General features: G+C 44.6%; 1 protein-coding gene across 2 annotated transcripts in view; it reads left to right on the top strand.

Annotated features, from left to right (window-relative positions):
* The window catches only part of cdk5rap2 (CDK5 regulatory subunit associated protein 2), a 71079-nt gene that overhangs the window by 42717 nt on the left and 2086 nt on the right, over positions 1-26276 (top strand). The window contains exons 32-49 of one of the 2 annotated variants that reach the window (XM_064943285.1): positions 463-576; positions 1304-1452; positions 1643-2037; positions 2371-2603; positions 4351-4402; positions 6398-6594; positions 7977-8372; positions 8509-8634; positions 8769-8882; positions 9095-9284; positions 18012-18133; positions 18212-18424; positions 19655-19717; positions 22816-23090; positions 23296-23439; positions 23937-24075; positions 25634-25680; positions 25817-25871. In XM_064943285.1, coding sequence (XP_064799357.1) covers positions 463-576; positions 1304-1452; positions 1643-2037; positions 2371-2603; positions 4351-4402; positions 6398-6594; positions 7977-8372; positions 8509-8634; positions 8769-8882; positions 9095-9284; positions 18012-18133; positions 18212-18424; positions 19655-19717; positions 22816-23090; positions 23296-23439; positions 23937-24075; positions 25634-25680; positions 25817-25871 — 3024 coding nt within the window. Of the gene's footprint in view, positions 1-462; positions 577-1303; positions 1453-1642; positions 2038-2370; positions 2604-4350; positions 4403-6397; positions 6595-7976; positions 8373-8508; positions 8635-8768; positions 8883-9094; positions 9285-18011; positions 18425-19654; positions 19718-22815; positions 23091-23295; positions 23440-23936; positions 24076-25633; positions 25681-25816; positions 25872-26276 lie in introns of both variants that reach the window. The other variant, XM_064943284.1, reaches the window with a different exon arrangement.

Below are 26276 nucleotides of genomic sequence, written 5' to 3'. Positions count from 1 at the left end.
TGTTGGCTACTTTGTTTTTCAAGATTCATTTAAAGCACAGATCTAGACAGAACAACACAACGTCAGGAATTTGGAATCAGCTTTTTGTTTGAAAATGTTTGTCTTGACATACGTTCTTAGAGGAATGTGTGCAACATGCACTTTGCTGAGCTGTGCTTTTATAAATGCTCATAGACCTCTATTGCAAGAAGTGCATGTACTGGTGTGTCGAGCATGACAGCCAAGCCTTTCGGTTACGGTTTTTGATGCACTATAGGGAGCTTCGCATAGCATGACAGTGACTGGCTCTGTGTATAATTAAACTACTGCCTGTGTGATTCAATTGTTACATCAAATGTTAACGTTTGACAACACAATCCAAATGCAATGATGACATCACGCCCTCGGCATCTGATCAAGCCGAAAGAGAGAGAATCTGAACCTTCTCTTGTTAATCCCTGGCTGCCTGGGTGTTGCCTCTAGCGCCCCCTCTGGAGCAGGAAGACAAGGGCGTGCAGGTGGACCTGCAAGACCTGGGTTACGAAACCAGTGGCAAGAGTGAGGCCGAGGTGGATAGGGAGGAGAGCAGTAGCACAGGTAGACGACCATGTCTGTCTGTCGAGTGGACACTAATAATCACAGTGGTGGAGTGGCGTCTGCTGCATGAGGAATGAAAACACTGGGCTGTAAGACTGTTTGATAATAACACCACTGTGCTTTTCTGGTCTGATAGTCACACATCGTCCGGGTGCGTTCTCGATAGTCTAAAGTGGCTTCCTTTCCTCTCCTTCATCTGCTCTGACATAAAAAGGACTGGACAGGTGAAAGCAGCTCCCGGGCATCCGCCATTTTTCTCTAGCCTGTGTTTTCAGGTCAGTGCAGATAGAGGTAAGGAGAAAAGGAGAGGAAGCGACTTTAGACTATTGAGACGCAGCCCTAAAGACTGCATGGGGAATGAACACTGGGCTGGAACATTGTGGTGATAACACCACTGTGTTGTATGGGTCTGATAGTCGCACCTTCTCCTATGTGGTTTAACCAGGGCACTGACTTGTACAGCACACCTGTGTCTCTGCCTGTCTGTCTCTCGCTGCCTGTCTCTCTCCTGCATGTGTGCACTCTGGTTGTTGTACTCTGGAATGGTTTGCTCTATGGGACACTAACTCCTCCTTATTTGACCACGGTCAACTGTAAAACATCAGCACAAAACCGATCCTCTCTCCTTTCACATTGTACCATCTTCGTCAGACTTGCTTATTTTAGGTATATACTGTAGACCCCTGTTTGATCCTTTTGTATGTGTGGTTGGCGATGATCCCTCCAGATATGCAGCTTGTCCCTGGCAGTGCTAACAGCAGCCTACCCTGCCTGCTGAAGCAGGACCAGGAGGAGCCCTCGTTCTCCTCCACAGAGAACCTTGACACGGCCTCCAGTGCCTCCTACCCCAGCTCCCCCACTCTCAGCTCGCCCAAGGTACTGCTGCCCTAGTTACTGCTTTTCACATTTTTATTGGACATTGTCCTCGTCCTGTGTTTTGGTTTGATTGTATTGTCTCTCTTAATCCCTCACCTTTATGTGCTTTCTCTTTCTTTCTCTTTATCCTCCCTCACTTTTGTGCTTTCTTGTTCTATCTCTATCCTCCCCATCCCCCATCTCTCACTAGGTGAGTCTGAAGAGCCTCCAGGCGTTTGACTCCTACGGTCTGTGTGAAGACCCAGCCCAGCTCCAGGCCCAGGTGAGAGAGCTGAAGACCCAGCTAGAGAGCCAACACCAGGTCATCCTCCACCTGCAGACCATGCTACGCCGCCGCGCCTCCCTGTCCAGCGAACTGTTGACCGCCACATCTGACTCCCACACTGCCACGGGAGGTCACACGGGCTCCGAGAGGGGGGAGGAGGGTGGGAAGGAGGAGAGGAGCCTGGAGGGAGAGGCGGAGGTGACGAAGGAGAAGATGAAGAGTATGAGCATGGAGCTGGAGAGGGAGAGGAGCGTGAACAGGAGTATGAGCGAGCAGCTGTTGCAGGCCCAGCAGCGGAGTCGATCTGCCTCACCTGCCAGGTTGCTAAGTAGTTGTTTCTTAACTTTCTTCATTATAAAGTACTATGGATGTTTTTTTTACAGGGTAAGAAGTTGAACTCTGAATGACTCTTCAGTTTCTATTTCATTGTATTATTATGGACCCAAATTAATGTTTGTTTACAGTTTTATTTTTTTATTTCACCTTCATTTAACCAGAGAGTCCTGGGGTCTAATTTGTGAGGTCAGCTCTCTGCAGTGTATTTGTTTAGAAATTTCCGATAAATCTGTCTAGTAATCTAGCTATTGTCATCACCACTAAACCTCTCTGTTTGGTTAAAAAGTATTTTTAATAATCTCATCTGTTCCCTATAGGATCGACTCCCTGGTGCAGTCGCAGGCGAGGGAACTGTCCCAGCTGCGTCGTCAGATCCAGGAGAGCCGGGGCCTGGGGGCACTGCATCGGATGCAGCTGGAGGAGCTGTCGCAGGCCTTCGAGGAGCTGCTACAGGCCAGCGACGTGGACTACTACGTGGGAGAGGTGTTCCGAGAGCAGCTGGACAAGAGCCTGGGCGTCCTGGAGAGGCTAGAGGGCCGGCTGGAGAAAGGTAAGCTCAACAAACATTGTATGTAGATATTGATGATAGTAATAGGATTTTAAAAGCAGCTATACAAACATGTACTAAGGACTCTTAAAGAGCATATGGCCTCTACAGAATGGAGTCTATTGAGACTGTTCTGAAATGCTCCATTCACCTACCCATTCTGAAGTTGTATATACTTTCATAACTTACTCACCAATGCAGAGATGCGATGTTGGGATTGCGAACATCTGTGAGGGTCTCATTTTCCTAAAATGAAAGATCAAAGTTGCACTACTTTTGTAGTGTAATACACGTTCTAGCCAAACCACACATCATCATCCAATACCAGAAACCCCACACACAGGCCTCTCACCACTTGGCAAGCACGATAATACAGGCCTCTCACCACTTGGCAAGCACGATAATACAGGCCTCTCACCACTTGGCAAGCACGATAATACAGGCCTCTCACCACTTGGCAAGCACGATAATACAGGCCTCTCACCACTTGGCAAGCACGAGAATACAGGCCTCTCACCACTTGGCAAGCACGAGAATACAGGCCTCTCACCACTTGGCAAGCACGATAATACAGGCCTCTCACCACTTGGCAAGCACGAGAATACAGGCCTCTCACCACTTGGCAAGCACGAGAATACAGGCGTCTCACCACTTGGCAAGCACGAGAATACAGGTTAGGGCTGGGCGATATATTATATCATGATATTTAAAAACAAACAACAACAAAAAAATGTTATGCCGATATTTTACGGTACTTGAGTCATTTTCTATTAACGTATCTTAACTTTTACTCAAGTAAAAGTGAAAGTCACCGAGTAAAATACTACTTGTGTAAAATACAAAGTATTTGGATTTAAATATGCTTAAGTATTAAAAGTAAAAGTATAAATAATTTCAAATTCCTTATGATCTACACCATCACTGGTATTATCAGGCTGTATTAGCTAGCTACGTTTGCTCTTACTCAGTACATTTATTAGCTAGCTTAGGGCAACTTGTTAAGAAAAGACAAACTAGCAGTTTGCTGATGTAAGAAACAAACTGATAGTGTCATTATGGAACGCTAGTGGATTTATATTAAGAAGCGAAGTGAAAACAGCATTGTTGCATGTGCTGCATTGACCATGCAGACTGAACGCAAGTGTGAAAGGGGGCATGGCTAGGTCTGTGTGGAAAGTGGCACGGAGAGAAGGAGCGGCGTAAGATGACTCTAGTAGCCAAGTAAACTATAAAAATGGACATTATACTTGGCATATCACGTTTAACAAACCAAACATTCAAATACCGGTATAGAAGGTAAAGTAAAAACCCAAACCGCCCAGCCCTAACGGACAGTCCAAAATGTTGTCAAGTGTAAGGTGGCTTCTGAATAGCAGCTGTGTTAGTTAAATAAACAAAGCTAGTTTAAAGAAGCAATCTGCATTTGCTAGTGCTACATACATTTTTAAAAATGTAATTATATGTACACATTGATTGTTGAAGAATATAACTTAGAACTGGCTCATGAGCTTAGTTTAACTGTCGTACCCCATCAGAACCAAAATATGAGCTTGTTTACTCCCATTGTTTGTAAATTAACACTATTTAGCTAAAACTATCATTTAGATATCATGGGGGGGTGTAATCACCATAAGAACACAGCCCATAGTCTACCTGAAGAGGTTAGGAGGGGACTGAAATAGACAGAAGAGAGTGAGGTGTAATAGACTGAAAGAGACAAGCCTTTCACCATCCCTCTCCCTGTCTCTAGGAGACGCTCAACTGGATAACGAGGACGGGGCAGCACTGGAGCTGGCACAAAGGTGTGTGTGTGTGTGTGTGTGTGTGTGTATCTCCCTTCCTCCTGTACCACACAAACACCCTCTATCACTAATGGAGCCTTTTTATGTGAGATGTATGTTTTTGACCTTTATTTATTTTGACCTTTTATTTAACTAGGCAAGTCAGTTAAGAACAAATTCTTATTTTCAATAACGGCCTAGGAACAGTGGGTTGTTCAGGGGCAGAACGACAGATTTTTACCTTCAGCTCTGGGATTCGATCTTGCAACCTTTCAGTTACTAGTCCAACGCTCTAACCACTAGGCTACCTGCCTCCCCAAGAGAGTCCAACGTTTCTTCTACCTCAGCTGCTTAAAACACTCACATTTCACAGACACCCATAGGCTTACAGCTGTCTTACTCAACACTCTGTGGTTGTGTCAACATGTAGAGGAATATTGTCTCTTAACTTTATTACTGGACAGCCACACCGTGCTCCATCAGGAGTTGCAGTACCTGCGCACCCAGGGAGAAAGTGACGGGGAGCTACAGCAGCCAGACCGCCCGGCCGCTACCAGGCTGCAGCAGGGGATAGAGTACTTGCGGCTGCAGCTAGAGGGCGAGAGGGAGCTGCTGCAGCAGGGGATAGAGTACTTGCGGCTGCAGCTAGAGGGCGAGAGGGAGCTGCTGCAGCAGGGGATAGAGTACTTGCGGCTGCAGCTAGAGGGCGAGAGGGAGCTGCTGCAGCAGGGGATAGAGTACTGCGGCTGCAGGGGATATAGCGGCTGCAGCTAGAGGGCGAGAGGGAGCTGCTGCAGCAGGGGATAGAGTACTTGCGGCTGCAGCTAGAGGGCGAGAGGAGCTGCTGCAGCAGGGGATAGAGTACTTGCGGCTGCAGCTAGAGGGCGAGAGGGAGCTGCTGCAGCAGGGATAGAGTACTTGCGGCTGCAGCTAGAGGGCGAGAGGGAGCTGCTGCAGCAGGGGATAGAGTACTTGCGGCTGCAGCTAGAGGGCGAGAGGGAGCTGCTGCAGCAGGGGATATAGTACTTGCGGCTGCAGCTAGAGTGCGAGAGGGACCTGCTGCAGCAGGGGATATAGTACTTGCGGCTGCAGCTAGAGTGCGAGAGGGAGCTGCTGCAGCAGGGGATAGAGTACTTGCGGCTGCAGCTAGAGGGCGAGAGGGAGCTGCTGCAGCAGGGGATAGAGTACTTGCGGCTGCAGCTAGAGGGCGAGAGGGAGCTGCTGCAGCAGGGGATAGAGTACTTGCGGCTGCAGCTAGAGGGCGAGAGGGAGCTGCTGCAGCAGGGGATAGACTACTTGCGGCTGCAGCTAGAGGGCGAGAGGGAGCTGCTGCAGCAGGGGATAGAGTACTTGCGGCTGCAGCTAGAGGGCGAGAGGGAGCTGCTGCAGCAGGGGATAGAGTACTTGCGGCTGCAGCTAGAGGGTGAGAGGGAGCTGCTGCAGCAGGGGATAGACTACTTGCGGCTGCAGCTAGAGGGCGAGAGGGAGCTGCTGCAGCAGCAGGTCTGCTTTCTGGGCCAACAGAACCAGAGTTTGGCCGAGTGTGCCAGGGAGCAGCTAGATTTGTGAGTGGCCGGTCACCAAGAGGGATTCTGCGAGGTTGGAAGCATGAGTTTGCTGTGAACACTTCTTGACTTATGACTCTTTCGAAATGTCTTCCTTCAGCTGGTTATTTCTTTTGGAATGTTTCGAAACCTGTCAAAATAGACCCTTTCTAGATGGTAGGTGTTTTGCTCTTGGTATGTTGTGTTTTGGGTCCTCTGTGTGTGTTTTTCTGAGTTTGCTGTTCTTGTAGCTGTTCTCTCGACAGACATATACAGTCATGTGAAAAACACTTTTTTCTGCGGCACTCACCCCCCTCTTTCCGACTCATTTTTAAGTGTTTTTTCACTATTTTGGACTTTGTTTTAGACTACTTCAGACTGTGTGGAAGCGGCCTCCCCCCGTGGCCTTATAACCTGCTGTAACTCTCCCTTTCTCTCTCTTGCCCGCTCTCTCTCTTATTTCCTCTGTCAGGCTGTCTAAAGAGTTACAGGAGAAGACCCGTCTGGTCCAGAGTCTACAGATTCAGCTGCGAGGCCAAACTCCTAGCAGCCACCACAGCTCAGACTCGGACCTGTCGGACAGGGTCTCTAACCAGGCCACAGCCTCCTACCACAACAGCCCCACCCTGCCAGCCTGTATCAAACTCCATGGCAACCAGGCCTATCATGGTAAGAGATCATCAAGCTACTAGTTCTGACATGCTGAACAGACAAAATAACTTACTGCTGTTGTATTATGCCACGTGTAGCTGAAAACCCAGACAGTTTTCAGTTTGTCATCAAGGTTGTATGAAATTGACAATTTCAAGAGTTGTCAGTTGTTCAGAGACTTGCTATCGGGTGCAGGGAAGCAGAGAAAAGTCCATGCTAAAGAGAAGCCACTCTTTGAATGTCACCCAGGTCCAGTCACTGTCCCCGAGTCTCTCCTTCTTCTTCTAAGTTTTTTGCCAGGGTCGCATTCAGTACACAATGGAAAACATTTAAAAACTTTGTTGCAATGGAAAATGAAATGAGCACTACTAGTCCCTCCAGTTTCAGATTGTTTTCTTCCATTCGGTGCCTAATGAATACGAACCAGGTGTGGTATGTGAGTAGTGCAGTGTTCAGCTATTCTGGGCTGGTGCCGGATGAACTTTTAGCTGTCAATTAAATATGGATATTGTTCCCCTCTGGCGGCCCAGCCGGGTCCGTGGCGTTGAGATTTGCCTTTGAATCCCAGTCAGTCTAATGGTACTTATTTTCCACTCAGGCCCATTGTGGACCAGTCAGGGATTTCAAAAGGACAAAGAGGGCCAGCCAAGGGCAGTACGGGTGTCTGGTTACACCCATTACTGTTTTCTCCCGCCTCCATCCCCTCCCCTCTCTCTCCACTTAAAACTGCATTATTTAGTAGTACCACCTATCTGGTTTAATCTTCAAATTGTGTTTCGCTTTGAGTGTGGACAACGAGGGATATTACAAAGATAGATGATGGGTTGTGGGAGGACAGAGGAGAGGAGTGCTACTGAAGAAGAACTCTATTTTAGCTTAGTCCTGCGGCACTGCAGATGCTAGCGTTTTGCAGTTTTTTACTCAGAGGGCTCCTGAGTGTTGGGCGAAGTGTTCATAGGCTAGACTAACTTAGCGGAGGCTCATTTGGTGACGAGCTTGCTGTGCATGGAGACTAAGCTAATGGGGAGCATTCTATAGTATTAGTTTGAAGAGGCTAGGCTAACCATCAGAGCTGTCATTTAGCCAGTCAGTGTAGGTAGCAAGGCTAACCATCAGAGCTGTCATTTAGCCAGTCAGTGTAGGTAGCAAGGCCATCTCTGATACCATGGATGTAAAGGAGAAGAAAGTGGAACCAAATGACATAATTCGAGGACGGTGGAAATTGGCACTTGATGCTACCAAAGATGAATGCATGGGTACATAGGGATATTGTGTGGACTGACATTATACTTTTTCTCTCTAGGATTTTGTTTGAGAAAAGTTTAGGCTACATCGCACAAAGAAAAATGTTGTAAACAACTTGTTCAAATTTCCTCTAATCCTATACTTCATCCATCAAGGAATGAAAGAGTCCAACGGGAGCTCAACGTCGGCTCCAGAGTCTGCAGCTCAGCAGGATGGGGGCGTGGCTAAGGATGGGGGTGTGTCTGGCCCTGGGGTAGTTTCTGGACATAAATGGAGAGCCAGGCAGCTCCAGGGCCTGCAGAGGGAGAATGGGCGCCTGGTGGAGCAGCTGAGGAGCAGCGAGGAGCTTAACGCCACGCTGCGCTGCGAGCTGGACCTCCACCGCTCTATCCTGGTCCAGGGGATCTCCACACCACTACACACCCAGGGAGAGGGGCTGGGGCAGAGCCAGGGACAGGCTGGGGGGTCACCACAAAACAGGGAGGACCAGAGGGGAGAGGGACACCCAGCTTCACAGCAGGACACTGCCCAGCTATGCAGCATGAACCCAGGTACAGAGCCGGGAGTGGGTGGTGATCGTCTGAATGGGGATTATAGGCCTGTAGTTGTTTCTAATGGTATGCTCATCTGGATCTTGTCCTCACAAGGTTAGAAAACTGTGTGTATTTTGACTGACATATTTGTCAGACCTGTTAGCAGAACACCTGTTGGAGATCAGAGCCCTGAGACAGCGTCTGGAGGAGACCATCTACAACAATGACCGGCTCAGAGAACAGCTGGAGAGAAGACTGGGTGAGGTGGAGAGAGACCCAGGTACACACACCTCTACCTCGCTCTCTCTATGTTCATATTTGCATAGAGTCACACTGACTGGCTGAGATGGATATACAATGGATACACACAGAGTATATTGTGTTTGACTTCCTCCTCAATAATGAACTTTGCAGCCACCAACATCTTCATCCACGGTACGGAGGAGCAGGGCCAGCTGACCAGTGAGCTGCGGTTCCTCTGGGGACAGAACCAGGCCCTGAAGGAGCAGCTCAACCTGGGCTCCAGAGGTAAAAAAAAAAAAAAAATGAGTAGCCTCTTTCCCCACATACTAGTGTGTTTGTGACTCCTGAATTGATTGATCCCACAACCTGGGCATTGCTAGCCTCATGATCTTACCAACTGAGCCACAAAATGTCCCCAATATAGCAGAGGGAGAACAATAGCCCATTTTGTTGTCTATCCTATTAATATTTTATTTAAATATTATTATGGTCTCCAGACAAGCAGAAGGAGAACGAGAAGCTGCGTGAGGCGCTGGCCAGACGGACGGCCAAGCTGGAGCAGAGCAGGAAGGAGTGTGAGGTCCTGAGACAGGAACACACACGTCTTCAGGACCGCCTGGACAGGAGCATCCTGGAACACACACACCTCCAGGACACACTGCACTACAGCCGCCAGGAGATCCACAGGTAATATACAGAAACACACACACAGGACACGCACGTTTGTAGTGATTCATATGTTGATGATGTAAAGAATATTTCCTGGTCTGTGGTGTGTCATTTTATTTAACCTTAATTTAACCAGGCAAGTCAGTTAAGAACAAATTCTTAATTACAATGACGGCCTACCAAAAATCTTTCTGCAGGGACGGGGCCTGGGATTAAAATAAATAAATACATGCAATATAAATGTAGGACAAAACACACATCACAACGAGAGACAACCCAACACTACATATAGAGAGACCTAAGACCACAACATAGCAAGGCAGCAGCACATGACAACACAGCATGGTAGCAACATAACAACAACTTTGTAGCAACACAACATGGTAGTAGCACAAAACATGGTACAGACAACAGCACAAAGGGCAAGAAGGAAGAGACAACAATACATGACACAATGAGGAGCAACCAGAAGCAGCACTTGATACATTTATGAAATTGCTTATTCCCGTTACTAATAAGCAAACACCCATTAAGAACATGACTGTTAAATCCCATTGATTGATGAGGAATTGAAAGATTGTAAGGTTGAGAGGGATGAGGTAAAGGGTATGGCAAATAAGTCTGGCAGCCCAACTGATTGGAAAACGTACTGCAAATTAAGAAATAGCGTGACTAAACTAAATAAATATAAACTATACTATAAAACAAAGATCAATTATATAAAGAAAGATAGAAAAAAGCTCTTGGCACCTTAAATGAAATCTTGGGGAGGAAATCCAACTCGGCTCCATCAATCATTGAATCAGCTCATTCATCAAAGCCCACTGATATTGCCAACTACTTTCATGATTTTTTTCATTGGCAAGATAAGCAAACTTAGGGGTGACATGCCAGCAACAAACACAGACACTACACATCCAAGTATATCATACCAAATTATGAAAGATAAGAATTGTACTTTTGAATTCTGTAAAGTCAGTGTGGAAGAGGTGAAAAAATTATTGTTGTCTATCAACAATCAACAACAAGCCACTGGGGTCTGACAATCTGGATGGCAAATTACTGAGGATAATAACAGATGATATTGCCACTCCTATTTGCCACATCTCCAATTTAAGCCTACTATAAAGTGTGTGCCCTCAGGCCTGGAGGGAAGTTAGTCATTCCGCTACCCATGAATGGTACGCCACATTTACTGGCTCAAATATCCAACCAATCAGCCTGTTACTAACCCTTAGTAAACTTCTGGATTATTTTTGGGACCAGATACAATGCTACTTCACAGTAAACAAATTGACAACAGACGTTCAACACGCTTATAGGGAAGGACACTCAACGAGCACAGCACTTACACAAATGACTAATGATTGGCTGAGAGAAATTGATTATAAAATTATTATGGGGGCTGTTAGATTTCAGTGCAGCTTTTGACATTATCGATCATAGTCTGCTGCTGGAAAAACGTATGTGTTATGGCTTTACCCCCCCCCCGCTATAATGTGGATAAAGAGTTACAGTATGTTGTGAAATATGTGAATGTATTGTAAGGTTTTTAAAATTGCATGAGCTGCCTTAATTTTGCTGGATCCCAGGAAGAGTAGCTGCTGCTTCGGCAGCATGGGTATCCATAATAAATACAAAAATACATACACACAGGGTGCATAAACACACACTCACACAGGGTACACCATACTAAACATACACACACAAACCCCAGGTGGAAAGGGAGAGGAGAGGTGATACTGCTGTGGAGAAGTAGACTCCTGGTATTGGGTGTCATCCTCACAAACTGTGTCACTGGGAGACCAAGGTCATGGGTCACCAAGGTCATGTAAGCCAGGTATTCCCAAACTGGGGTATGCATTTTTTCTTCACATTTTTCAAACAGTACATTTATATTTTCCAACAGGGCTATACATTTGGGTGAGTTTGTTTTTTCTTTGCCTGTGTACCCTCGTTTCACTGCCAATTTTTTTTTTTTACCATCTACTAGAGAGGTACCCTAGTCAAATAATTAACATCCAATCACATTAACTGTTACTCTCTCGTGGGAAACTTTCGATCTTGCGCAGACATTTATAAACTAAACATGACCATTTGAAAAAAATAAGCCACGGAAGTTTTTTGAGCGAGAATAAAGACTACTTTCAAGTAGTAAGACATGTACAGTGCCTTGCGAAAGTATTCGGCCCCCTTGAACTTTGCGACCTTTTGCCACATTTCAGGCTTCAAACATAATGATATAAAACTGTATTTTTTTTGTGAAGAATCAACAACAAGTGGGACACAATCATGAAGTGGAACGACATTGATTGGATATTTCAAACTTTTTTAACAAATCAAAAACTGAAAAATTGGGCATGCAAAATTATTCAGCCCCTTTACTTTCAGTGCAGCAAACTCTCTCCAGAAGTTCAGTGAGGATCTCTGAATGATCCAATGTTGACCTAAATGACTAATGATGATAAATACAACCCACCTGTGTGTAATCAAGTCTCCGTATAAATGCACCTGCACTGTGATAGTCTCAGAGGTCCGTTAAAAGCGCAGAGAGCATCATGAAGAACAAGGAACACACCAGGCAGGTCCGAGATACTGTTGTGAAGAAGTTTAAAGCCGGATTTGGATACAAAAAGATTTCCCAAGCTTTAAACATCCCAAGGAGCACTGTGCAAGCAATAATATTGAAATGGAAAGAGTATCAGACCACTGCAAATCTACCAAGACCTGGCCGTCCCTCTAAACTTTCAGCTCATACAAGGAGAAGACTGATCAGAGATGCAGCCAAGAGGCCCATGATCACTCTGGATGAACTGCAGAGATCTACAGCTGAGGTGGGAGACTCTGTCCATAGGACAACAATCAGTCGTATATTGCACAAATCTGGCCTTTATGGAAGAGTGGCAAGAAGAAAGCCATTTCTTAAAGATATCCATAAAAAGTGTCGTTTAAAGTTTGCCACAAGCCACCTGGGAGACACACCAAACATGTGGAAGAAGGTGCTCTGGTCAGATGAAACCAAAGTTGAACTTTTTGGCAACAATGCAAAACGTTATGTTTGGCGTAAAAGCAACACAGCCCATCACCCTGAACACACCATCCCCACTGTCAAACATGGTGGTGGCAGCATCATGGTTTGGGCCTGGTTTTCTTCAGCAGGGACAGGGAAGATGGCTAAAATTGATGGGAAGATGGATGGAGCCAGATACAGGACCATTCTGGAAGAAAACCTGATGGAGTCTGCAAAAGACCTGAGACTGGGATGGAGATTTGTCTTCCAACAAGACAATGATCCAAAACATAAAGCAAAATCTACAATGGAATGGTTCAAAAATAAACATATCCAGGTGTTAGAATGGCCAAGTCAAAGTCCAGACCTGAATCCAATCGAGAATCTGTGGAAAGAACTGAAAACTGCTGTTCACAAATGCTCTCCATCTAACCTCACTGAGCTCGAGCTGTTTTGCAAGGAGGAATGGGAAAAAATTTCAGTCTCTCGATGTGCAAAACTGATAGACATACCCCAAGCGACTTACAGCTGTAATCGCAGCAAAAGGTGGCGCTACAAAGTATTAACTTAAGGGGGCTGAATAATTTTGCATGCCCAATTTTTCAGTTTTTGATTTGTTAAAAAAGTTTGAAATATCCAATAAATGTCGTTCCACTTCATGATTGTGTCCCACTTGTTGTTGATTCTTCACAAAAAAATACAGTTTTATATCTTTATGTTTGAAGCCTGAAATGTTGCAAAAGGTCGCAAAGTTCAAGGGGGCCGAATACTTTCGCAAGGCACTGTATAAAAGCAACAGATACCATTAATAAGAAGGGCTAGAAGCGTCTTATGGTGAGATACCGAGTGGCTCGGACAGGCATGCCCCATACTATTGTGGAGGACCTAATTCTTATTGCTGCCGCGGATATTGCTGGGACAATGCTGGGGGGAAAGGCCAAAAAAACTATACAGACAATGCCTTCATCAAACACTTTCACGACGCATCGGTAACATATAAGGAGATGTTTTGAAACAATTACTGCTTCGCATACAAGCCAGTGAATTATATGCGTTACAGCTGGACGAGTCAACAGATGTGGCGGGCCTGGCACAGCTCCTGGTATATGTCTGTTATATTTATGGAGGGTCAATTAAGGAAGACATCCTCTTCTGGAAACCAGGACAGCATGAGAGGATATTTTTTACATTTACATTTAAGTCATTTGGCAGACGCTCTTAAAGCACTGGACAGCTTTGTGACATCAAATGGACTTTGGTGGTCAAGATGTGTTGGTGTCTGTACTGATGACGCAGAAGCCATGACAGGGAGACATCGTGGAGTGTTAACGTGCTTGCAAGCAGTTGCTCCCAACGCTACTTGGGTACACGGCAGCATCCACTGAGAGGCTCTTGCTGCCAAGGGAATGCCTGACATCTTGAAAAACGTTTTGGACACTACAGTGAAAATGGTTAACTTTTTTAAAGCAAGGCCCCTGAACTCTTGTGTATTTTCTGCATTATGCAATGATATGGGCAGCGACCATGTAACACTTTTACAACATACAGAAGTGCGCTGGTTGTCAAGGGGAAAATTGACACATTTGTTTTTTTTAATTGAGAGATGAGCTTAAAGTTCTTTACTGACCATAATTTTCACTTGTCTGACCACTTGCATGATGACTGGTTTTTCACACGACTGGCCTATTTTCTTGCCTGAATGTTCTGAATCTAGGATTACAGGGACTCTCCAACTATATTCAATGTGCAGGACAAAATTGAGGCTATGATTAAAGAAGTTGGAACTCTTCTCTGTCTGCATTAACAAGGACAACACACAGGTCTTTCCATCATTGTATGATTTTTTGTGTACAAATTAACTCAACCTTGTGATATAGCAAAGCACCTGAGTGAGCTGGGTGCGCAATTACGGAGGTAATTTCCGAAACAAACAACTGGATTCGTTATCCCTTTCATGCCCTGCCTCCAGTCCACTTACCGATATCTGAACAAGAGAGCCTCATCGAAATTGCAACACGCGGTACTGTGAAAATTGTATTTAATCAAAGCCACATCCAGATTTCTGGATAGGGCTGCGCTCATAGTTTCTTGCCTTGGCAAATCACACTGTTAAGACACTGATGCCCTTTGCAACCACGTACCTATGTCAGAGTGGATTCTCGGCGCTCACTAGCATGAACACTAAATACAGGCACCGACTGTGTGGAAAATTATTTGATTGCGACTCCAATACAACCCAACATTGCAGAGTTATGTGCATCCTTTCAAGCACAATTATTGATGAACAAATAAGGTTTTAAATGTAAGATGGCTAAATAAAGAGCAAGATTATTGATTATTATTTGTGCCCTGGTCCTATAAGAGCTCTTTGTCACTTCCCACGAGCCGGTTGGTAACAAAAACTCATTCTTATGTTTAATAAATGTATTGTATAGTGTGCGTGTGGCAGGCTTACAATGATGGCAAAAACAATATTTGAGTGTGCTGACCCTGGTGCATTTCTGTTCGTTTCTATTGGGCACAAAATTATCTAGAGGGGGTACGTAGCTGGAGGTAAAATTTTGAAGGGGTACGGGACTATAAAAAGTTTGGGAACCACAGATGTAAGGGATTCCAGTGTGTTTGTGTTCTCAGGTTGCAGAGTATAATGGTGTTGTCAGTAATGATGAACGTACAATGTCATGACATTGGTTAATTTGTGTACTTTCAAGTTGCATGGCAAGATTGAAGTGCTGATTTTTGTCAGTGTATACTGTGACTGGTCTCTGTGTCTGCTAATGCAGTGTAGATTAGAGGTCGACCGATTATGATTTTAACACCGATACCGATTTATTGGAGGACCATAAAAAGCCAATACCGATTAATCGGCCGATTGTTTTATTTATTTTTTATTAATTAATAAAAAATATTATTAATTTTTTGTTGTTGTAATAATGACAATTTACAACAATACTGAATGAACACTTATTTTAATATAATACATCAATAATATCAATTTAGCCTCAAATAAAATGAATGTTCAATTTGATTAAAATAATGCAAAACAAAGTGTTGAAGAAAGTAAAAGTGCAATATGTGCCATGTAAGAAAGCTAACGTTTTAGTTCCTTGCTCTGAACATGAGAACATATGAAAGCTGGTGGTTCCTTTTAACATGAGTCTTCAATATTCCCAGGGTAAGAAGTTTTAGGTTGTAGTTATAGGAATTATAGGACTATTTCTCTCTATACGATTTGTATTTCATATACCTTTGACTATTGGATGTTCTTATAGGCACTTTAGTATTGCCAGTGTAACAGTGTAGCTTCTGTCCCTCTCCTCGCTCCTACCTGGGCTCGAACCAGGAACACATCAACAACAGCCACCCTCGAAGCAGCGTTACCCATGTAGAGCAAGGGGAACAACTACTCCAAGTCTCAGAGCGAGTGACGTTTGAAACGCTATTAGCTCGCACCCGCTAACTAGCCAGCCATTTCACATCGGTTACACCAGCCTAATCTCGGGAGTTGATAGGCTTGAAGTCATAAACAGTGCAATGCTTGAAGCACAGCGAAGAGCTGCTGGAAAACGCACGAAAGTGCTGTTTGAATGAATGCTTACGAGCCTGCCGGTGCCATCACTCAGTCAGACTGCTATATCAAATCATAGACTTAATTATAATATAATAACACACAGAAATACGAGTCTTAGGTCATTAATATGGTAGAATCCGGAAACTATCATCTCGAAAAACAAGACGTTTATTCTTTCAGTGAAATACGGAAACGTTCCGTATTTTATCTAACGGTTGGCATCCATAAGTCTAAATATTCCAGTTACATTGCACAACCTTCAATGTTATGTCATAATTATGTGCAATTCTGGCAAATTAGTTCGCAACGAGCCAGGCGGCCCAAACTGTTGCATATACCCTGACTCTGCGTGCAATGAACGCAAGAGAAGTGACACAATTTCACCTGGTTAATATTGCCTGCTAACCTGGATTTCTTTTAGCTAAATATGCATGTTTAAAAATATATACTTCTGTGTATTGATTTTAAGAAAGGCATTGATGTTTATGGTTAGGTACACGTTGGAGCAACGACAGTCCTTTTTCGCGAATGCGCACCGCATCGATTATATGCAACGCAGGACATGCCAGATAACTACACATGGTTGATATTACTAGTTTTAGTGATTATGATTGATTTTCTTATAAGATAAGTTTAATGCTAGCTAGCAACTTACCTTGGCTTCTTACTGCATTCGCGTAACAGGCAGGCTCCCCGTGGAGTGCAATGTAAGGCAGGTGGTTAGAGCATTGGACTAGTTAACCGTAAGGTTGCAAAATTGAATCACCGAGCTGACAAGGTAAAAATCTGTCGTTCTGCCCCTGAACAAGGCAGTTAACCCACCGTTCCTAGGCCATCATTGAAAATAAGAATGTGTTCTTAACTGACTTGCCTAGTTAAATAAAGGTGTAAAAAACAAAACAATTTATAAACATGTTTTGTCCAAATCGGTGTCTAAAAATACTGATTTCCGATTTTTATGAAAAACTTGAAATCGGCCCTGTTACGAATCCCTTTTGGCCCGACAGTCTAGGGGGGATGGTAATGAGACTCGTAACATAACTCATGCAAATTATTATTGTGACAAAGGAAAAGTGTGAACGAAATAAGCACGACAACTGAAATCTACCGTCAAACTCTAGGTTTATTTATAAACACACGGTAATGGGGGGAGCAGGAAAAGGGGCTGAGCTGGACCCAAGGAAAGAAACAATAAGTATTCAAAAACACCCCTAAGCTAGACTAGCCTACTTTAACAACAGCTAACTAACTAACCAAAAATACAGTGGGTGGTCCGCCCAGTTCTAACTAGTGTATTTAACAAAGTTCACCTACGGGTAGTGTATGCCCATGGGCGACTTGTCTTGGTTTCCCCCTTTTCCACCAGCAATCAAACACAAACACCATAACCAAAAACAATACTCACAGGTGATGACAAAGTGCTATGAGGTGCTTAAACAAAAGAGAGGTTAAGACACAAAGCGAGAGTGAAACACAGAGACCTACAGACATGACATTTACAGAGAGATTGAGCTGAGCTGAGCTGGGCTCTAGAACAAACAAATGGGGTTTTTAAACCATGGGGAAGGAACTGTGATAGGTTAGGAAATTGGAGGAGGTGTGTCTTCTGATTGATGATTGGTTGTTGACTGATTGGGGAGTGATGATTTTCACCTGTGAGGGGAGAAGGAGAGAAAAGAAACACACACACAGGATACACACACACACACAGGATAACTGTATCCGTAACAGGCCCTAATTAATCGGCCATTCCGATTAATCGATCGACCTCTTGTGTAGATGTGACGTGTTACAGTCACTGGTGCAGAGTAGATGGGATGGTAAATGTGGTTGTTTCGTTGGGTTGCTACTGGCGTGGCAGATAGCCTACTGGTTAGAGCGTTGGGCCAGTAACCGAACCGTTGCTGGATCGAATCCCGAGCTGACAAGATAAAAATCTATCTTTCTGCCCCTGAGCAAGGTAGTTAACTCACTGTTCCCCAGGCGTTGAAGACGTGGATGTCGATTATGGCAGCTCTGATTCGGAGGGGTTGGGTTAAATACGGAAGACACATTTCAGTTGTACAACTGACTAGGTATCCCCAATTCACTATACTGTGTGTCAGGGTGTGTGCGTGTGTATGCAACTTGCTTGTATACCCGTCCTAAGCGTGTGTTCCTCTAGGTTGCAGTGTGAGGTGAAGCTGCAGAGACAGCAGCTGTCAGACAGTCAACACCTCCTCCAGTCTCTACGTGTGGAGCTGCAGGTCTACGAACAGATCAAAACTGGGACACACAAGCACACAGGTAGTGTCCTACAAGCACACAGGTTGTGTCCTACAAGCGCACGCACACACACACCTGTTTCTGACATTCCCTCTCTAGAGTCCAGTGGTACAGCCCAACAGTCTGGTTCAGGGTCTGGGTCGAACCAAGTGGACCTGGGGGAGCTGCTGTCAGAGATCCGCCACCTGAGGCTGCAGCTGGAGAGGAGCATCCAGACCAACACGTCCCTGAGGCAGAAACTGGAGGAACAGCTGCTCAGAGGTCCCAACCGCCCAGATACCATCAATATCAACTATCTACTGGCTACTTCAGGTATAGTGAGCTCCAGAAGTATTGGGACAGTGACATTATTTTTGTTGTTTTGGCTCTGTACTCAGCACTTTGGATTTGAAATGAAACAATGACTGAGGTTAAAGTGCAGACTGTCAGCTTTAATTTGAGGGTATTTTTTTAAATCTATATCAAGGGAACTCTTTAAGAAAGAACAGCACTTTTTGTAGATTTGCCCAATATATATGTTTTGTCAGAGAAATTAATGATAAATTATGTATTGTGTCATTTTAGATTCACTTGTATTGTAAATAAGAATAACACTTCTACATTAATATGAATGCTACCATGATTAAGGATAATTATATCCTTAATTATTATATTCTTGTGACTCCAAAATCATACAAGCCAAAGATCACCATGCTCGTGATCTTTGTGTCGGCTGGAGTGGTGTAAGTGTCGGCTGGAGTGGTGTAAAGCTCGCCGCCATTGGACTCTGGAGCAGTGGAAAAGCATTCTCTGGAGTGATGAATCACACTTTACTATCTGGCAGTCCGACGGACGAATCTGGGTTTCGCGTATGCCAGGAGAATGCTACCTGCACCAATGCATAGTGCCAACTGAAGATTGGTGGGAGGAATAATGGTCGGGCTGTTTTTAATGGTTCGGGCTAGGCCCTTTAGTTCCAGTGAAGGGAAATCTTAATGACATTCTAGATGATTCGGTGCTTCCAACTTTGTGGCAACAGTTTGGGGAAGGCCCTTTCTTGTTTCAACAGGACAATGGCCCCGTGCACAAAGCGAGGTCCATACAGAAATGTTTGTCGCAATCGGTGTGGAAGAACTTGACTGGCCTGCACACAGCCCTGACCTCAACTCCATCAAACACCTATGGGATGAATTGGAACAACAACTGCGAGCCAGGCCTAATCGGTCAACATCAGTGCCTGATCTACCTAATGTCCCAGTAGCATTGTTCCAACATCTAGTGGAAAGCCTTTCCAAAAGAGTGGAGGCTGTTATAGCAGCATAGGGGGGACCAGGTCCTCATTAATGCCAATGATTTTGGAAGGAGATGCTCAACGGGCAGATTCCCACATACTTTTGGTCATGTAGTGTATGTAATATAGAGGTAGAAATCCATACACACTATCCTGTACTACCACGTCAGGTAGGATAAATATGTACTCGCTCTCTCACTGAAAGCATGCACACCCATATTCAACCATAAAGTCCCGTGGCATAAACATTTGTCCTATGTTGTGTGTTCCAGAGGTTACAGACAGGTCTCCTGGTTGTGATGGCTGTGATCCTCCCCGCCACTCCTCCTCTCACGGTGAGAACCCACAGCACACCCAATCCACAATGTACTGTATGTTACTGGCCTGTAGGTTCACCACAACAAATGTCACATTTGTATGTCAATAAGTTAGAGGTGAGTAACTGTGTACAACATCAATGTACGTCTGTGTCGTGTGTGTGTATATATATAGATAGATAGATAGAGAGATATATATATATATATATCTCTCTATCTCTCTATCACACACACACACAGTGGGGAGAACAAGTATTTGATACACTGCCGATTTTGCAAGTTTTCCTACTTACAAAGCATGTAGAGGTCTGTAATTTTTATCATAGGTACACTTCAACTGTGAGAGACTGAATCTAAAACAAAAATCCAGAAAATCACGTTGTATGATTTTTTTTAAAGTAATTCATTTGCATTTTATTGCATGACATAAGTATTTGATACATCAGAAAAGCATAACTTTATATTTGGTATAGAAACCTTTGTTTGCAATTACAGAGATCATATGTTTCCTGTAGTTCTTGACCAGGTTTGCACACACTGCAGCAGGGATTTTGGCCCACTTCTCCATACAGACCTTCTCCAGATCCTTCAGGTTTCGGGGCTGTCGCTGGGCAATACGGACTTTCAGCTCCCTCCAAAGATTTTATATTGGGGTCAGGTCTGGAGACTGGCTAGGCCACTCCAGGACCTTGAGATGCTTCTTACGGAGCCACTCCTTAGTTGCCCTGGCTGTGTTTCGGGTCGTTGTCATGCTGGAAGACCCAGCCACGACCCATCTTTAATGCTCTTACTGAGAGGAGGAGGTTGCTGGCCAAGATCTCGCGATACATGGCCCCATCCATCCTCCCCTCAATACGGTGCAGTCGTCCTGTCCCCTTTGCAGAAAAGCATCCCCTAAGAAAGATGTTTCCACCTCTATGCTTCACGGTTAGGATGGTGTTCTTGGGGTTATACTCATCCTTCTTCTTCCTCCAAACACGGCGAGTGGAGTTTAGACCAAAAAGCTCTATTTTTGTCTCATCAGACAACATGACCTTCTCCCATTCCTCCTCTGGATCATCCAGATGGTCATTGGCAAACTTCAGACGGGCCTGGACATGCGCTGGCTTGAGCAGGGGGACCTTGCGTGCACTGCATGATTTTAATCCATGACGGCGTAGTGTGTTACTAACGGTTTTCCTTGAGACTGTGGTCCCAGCTCTCTTCAGGTCATTGACCAGGTCCTGCCGTGTAGTTCTGGGCTGATCCCTCACCTTCCTCATGATCATTGATGCCCCACGATGTGAGATCTTGCATGGAGCCCCAGACCGAGGGTCTTCCATTTTCTAATAATTGCGCCAACAGTTGTTGCCTTCTCACCAAGCTGCTTGCCTATTTTCCTGTAGCCCATCCCAGCCTTGTGCAGGTCTACAATTGTATCCCTGATGTCCTTACACCCTCTCTGGTCTTGGCCATTGTGGAGAGGTTGGAGTCTGTTTGATTGAGTGTGTGGACAGGTGTCTTTTATACAGGTAACGAGTTCAAACAGTTGCAGGTAATACAGGTAATGAGTAGAGAACAGGAGGGCTTCTTAAAGAAAAACTAACAGGTCAGTGAGAGACGGAATTCTTACTGGTTGGTAGGTGATCAAATACTTGTCATGCAATAAAATGCTAATTAATTACTTAAATCATACAATGTGATTTTCTGGATTTTTGTTTTAGATTCCGTCTCTCACAGCTGAAGTGTACCTATGATAAAAATTACAGACCTCTACATGCTTTGTAAGTAGGAAAACCTGCAAAATTGGCAGTGTATCAAATACTTGTTCTCCCCACTGTACAGTGGGGGAAGAAGTATTTAGTCAGCCACCAATTGTGCAAGTTCTGCCACGTAAAAAGATGAGGCCTGTCATTTTCATCATAGGTCCACTTGAACTATGACAGACAAAATGAGGAAAAAAAATCCAAGAAATCACATTGTAGGATTTTGAATGAATTTATTTGCAATTATGGTGGAAAATAAATATTTGGTCAATAACAAAAGTTTCTCAATACTTTGTTATATACCCTTTGTTGCCAATGACAGAGGTCAAATGTTTTCTGTAAGTCTTCACAAGGTTTTCACACAATGTTGCTGGTATTTTGGCCCATTCCTCCATGCAGATCTCCTCTAGAGCAGTGATGTTTTGGGGCTGTTGCTGGGCAACACGGACTTTCAACTCCCTCCAAAGGTTTTCTATGTGGTTGAGATCTGGAGACTGGCTAGGCCACTCCAGGACCTTGAAATGCTTCTTACGAAGCCACTCCTTCGTTGCCCGGGCTGTGTGTTTGGGATCATTGTCATGCTGAAAGACCCAGCCACGTTTCATCTTCAATGCCCTTGCTGATGGAAGGTTTTCACTCAAAATCTCACGATACATGGCCCCATTCATTCTTTCCTTTACACGGATCAGTCGTCCTGGCCCCTTTGCAGAAAAACAGCCCCAAAGCATGATGTTTTTGGGATTTTTGCTCGCCGTTCTTGTGATCATTTTGACCCCACGGGGTGAAATCTTGCGTGGAGCCCCAGATCGAGGGAGATTATCAGTGGTCTTGTATGTTTTCCATTTCCTAATAATTGCTCCCACAGTTGATTTCTTCAAACAAAGCTGCTTACCTATTGCAGATTCAGTCTTCCCAGCCTGGTGCAGGTCTACAATTTTGTTTCTGTTGTCCTTTGACAGCTCTTTGGTCTCGGCCATAGTGGAGTTTGGAGTGTGACTGTTTGAGGTTGTGGACAGGTGTCTTTTATACTGATAAGTTCAAACAGGTGCCATTAATACAGGTAACGAGTGGAGGACAGAGGAGCCTCTTAAAGAAGTTACAGGTCTGTGAGAGCCAGAAATCTTGCTTGTTTGTAGGTGACCAAATACTTATTTTCCACCATCATTTGCAAATTCATAAATTCCTACAATGTGATTTTTCTGGATTTTTTTCCCCCTAATTTTGTCTGTCATAGTTGAAATGTACCTATGATAAAGTACAGGCCTCATCTTTTTAAGTGTGAGAACTTCACAATTGGTGGCTGACTAAATACTTTTTTTGCCCCACTGAATATATATGTATGTATATTTATTTGTGTGTTCTCTCTGCCAGATCTGAAGCGTCAAGCCCAGTCGGAGATGGACGCTGTGTCACAGTGTAGTAACAGTTCTGGGGACAGTATCTCTGGCTCGGCTCCCCCTCCATCCCGCTTGGTGCCCGGCCACCGCCTATGGGCCAACCGCCAAGGGCGCCACATCCTGGGTCTTATCGAGGACCACAATGCCCTGCGGAAGCAGATCTCCGAGGGAAGGAGGCTCACCCGCACCATGGACACACACCTGCAGGAGTGTGTCTGCACACTCAGCCAGCAGGGGACTGACAACAGGGTAAATACAACAGTCTCTTATGAGCACATTCCCTTGTTTAATACATGTCAGACTTTCCTGTTTCCTGCTCAGGTGAAGTCCAGCCAACTACCTTTAGTATTTATAATGTGCATGTAGTATTTGATAATCATTCATACAATAAATTGCTGTAATAATTCATTATGAATGTTCGAATGTTGAGCCAGTGTTCTGTGTTATTGTCCAGGTGGTGGAGCAGGGTCACCTGAAGGCTCTGTCCAGCAGTGTGAACACTATGCAGCAGGTCCTGGAGGAGGCTGGCCAGCTGCTCAAACTGGTCTGGAGGGTATCACTGCCCTCTGGCACTGTGACCGCAACCAGCAACCAGCAGGTACACACACTTGCGCGCACACACACACACACAATTGCTCACTCTCTCTCACACACACACACCAGTTATACACACACCCTCGCAACTCAGTCATCTGTGCACACACAAACAAGACTCTACATAAGTACACACATTTTTCACACAAATGATAAATAGATATATTAATACTATCCACACAAAGTCTGTACACACAAACATGTAATTAGAATGATGCAATTGGAATAAATTGGACTGTGTGTGGAAAGGGGAGATGTCAAAGGTTAAAAAGTAAACATTAGTGGAGACACCTTATCAGTTAAGGAGACTGCATGCATAATGTTGGCTGGCACTACACTTTTGCTAACTGTGTCTCCAGGGTGTCTGTCGTGTTTACGTTTGACTGATTGTGACGTCATACTCCATACTAATTGGGGGTACTGATGAGACCAGTGTAAATGTTGTGGGTGACTCAGTCATGAAGTAACAATTATTCCTCCCTCCACCCTTCCCTCTCCCAGGATGAGCTGTTGAGGAATGAGATAGCTAGTCTGAAGAGCCGTCTGTCCCAGCAGGAGCGGATGCTGAGCGGTGCAGTCAAACGGCTGCGGACCACCAACCAGCTCAAAGAGGGCATGGAGAGGGTCATTATTGACCAGCGTAAGCACTCACTTCACCTCACATGCTTGAGAATCAATGCAACACTTTCATATTATACTTAAGCAAATATAAACAATTTCAAAGATTTTACAGTTAGTTCATATAAGGAAATCAGTCAATTGAAATAAATGTATTAAAGGCCCTCTATGGATTCACATGACTGGGAATACAGATGTGCATCTGTGGGTCAAATACCTTAAAGGGGGGGGTGGATCAGAAAACCAGTCAGTATCTGGTGTGACCACCATTTGCCTCATTCAGTGCGACACATCTCCTTCGCATAAAGTTAATCAGGCTGTTTATTGTGGCCTGTGGAATGTTGTCCCACTCCTCTTCAATGGCTGTGCGAAGTTGCTGGATATGGGCTCGAACTGGAAAACGCTGTCTTACACATCAATTGAGAGCATCCCAAACATGCTCAGTGGTGACATGTCTGATGAATATGCAGACCATGGAAGAACTGGGACATTTTCAGCTTCCAGGAATTGTTTACAGATCCTTGCGACATGGTGCCGTGCATTCATGCTGAAACATGAGGTACTGACGGCGGATGAATGGCACGACAATGGGCCTCAGGATCTCATCACGGTATCTCTGCATTGAAATGCAATTGTGTTTGTCTGTAGCTTATGCCTGCCCATACCATAACCCCACCGCCACCATGGGGCATTCTGTTCACAACGTTCACATCAGCAAACCGCTCGCCCACACATACCATCTGCCCAGTAGTTGAAACCAGGATTCATCAATGAAAAGCACACTTCTCCTGCGTGCCAGTGGCCATCAAAGGTGAGCATTTGCCCACTGAAGTTGGTTAGGACTCTGAGGACGACAAGCACGCAGATGAGCTTCCCTGAGAAGCTCTTCGATTGTGCAAATCCAGTTTTGTCAGCTATCCAGGTGACTGGTCTCAGACTATCCCGCAGGTGAAGAAGCTGGATGTGGAGGTCCTGGGCTGGTGTGGATACACGTGGTCTGCGGTAGTGAGGCCGGTTGGATGTACTGCCAAATGCTCTAAAATGACGCTGGAGGTGGCTTATGGTAGATAAATTAACATTCAGTCCTCTGGCAACAGCTCTGGTGGACATTCCTGTAGTCAGCATGCCAATTGTACACTCCTTCAACTTGAGACAATTGTGTGACACACATGCACATTTTAGTGGCTTTTATTGTCCCCAGCACAAGGTGCACCTGTGTAATTATCACTGTTTAATATGCCACTCCTGTCAGGTGGATGGAATATCTTAGCAAATGAGAAATGCTCACTAACAGTGATGTGAATAAGCTTTGTGCATATGGAAAATGTCTAGGATCTTTTATTTCAGCTCATGAAACATGGGACCAACACTTTACATGTGTTTATTTTAGTTCAGTAACTTATTCAGATCCTATTCTGAGAATAATTAATGCATTTGATTGAGATCAAATTAATTTATAAAGCCCTTCTTACCTAAGTTGATATCAGTGCTATGCCTAAAACCCCAAACAGCAAGCAATGCAGGTGTGGATGCAGATCCAAACATTTGAATTGACATGATTTGTTATTCTTTCAAACCAGTGTCGTTAACCCATGGAGTGCTGAAGAAGGCCAGAGGGAATCTAGAGGTGAGTCAAAGAATCAATTTAGACAGACACCAACCAGTATTGTCTGTCAGACCAACTCCTTAGCCTTTTCTCTCTAATGTGCCATCTCTTATCGGTCTTTCTTCTCACTCTGTCTAAAAATGTGGGCAAATCTCAGACAAATTATTATACCGTCTTTGGGCTGAAAGGCCTGTCTGGAGGACCAGAGGAAGGTAAGTGTGTAAGGGGACAGAGTTTGAGTGTTCTGATGCATGACTTGGTTTGTTCTGTGACTTGATTTGTTCCATAGCTTTTAAGACTTGGTTTGCTTGCACTGTACTTCACTTAAAATGAATAATGATGCTTGAGCCGACATTGCTGCAATCTCCGTGAACTGCCTTAATCAGGTGTGCAGCCTTAGTGTTGCATGAAAAGAAGCACCGGACCCACCTGGCCCAAATGCATGCTGGCTCGGTTGTTTCTCTGGTTGGTCTTTTGGATTCATATATTGCATGTTGTCTAAGATTTACCACAAAAATATTGATCAGTTGGAATTATAGGGGCATTCCACTGGATTTTCAGACCTCAATTTGAAAGCTCTCTGCATGGATCATAATGAAAAGAGACATTGATCAGCT

The sequence above is a fragment of the Oncorhynchus masou genome, chromosome 28 (assembly GCF_036934945.1).
Source record: "Oncorhynchus masou masou isolate Uvic2021 chromosome 28, UVic_Omas_1.1, whole genome shotgun sequence".
In the NCBI taxonomy this organism is placed as follows: Eukaryota; Metazoa; Chordata; class Actinopteri; order Salmoniformes; family Salmonidae; genus Oncorhynchus; species Oncorhynchus masou.
This window is presented reverse-complemented; position numbering and strand designations above follow the sequence as displayed.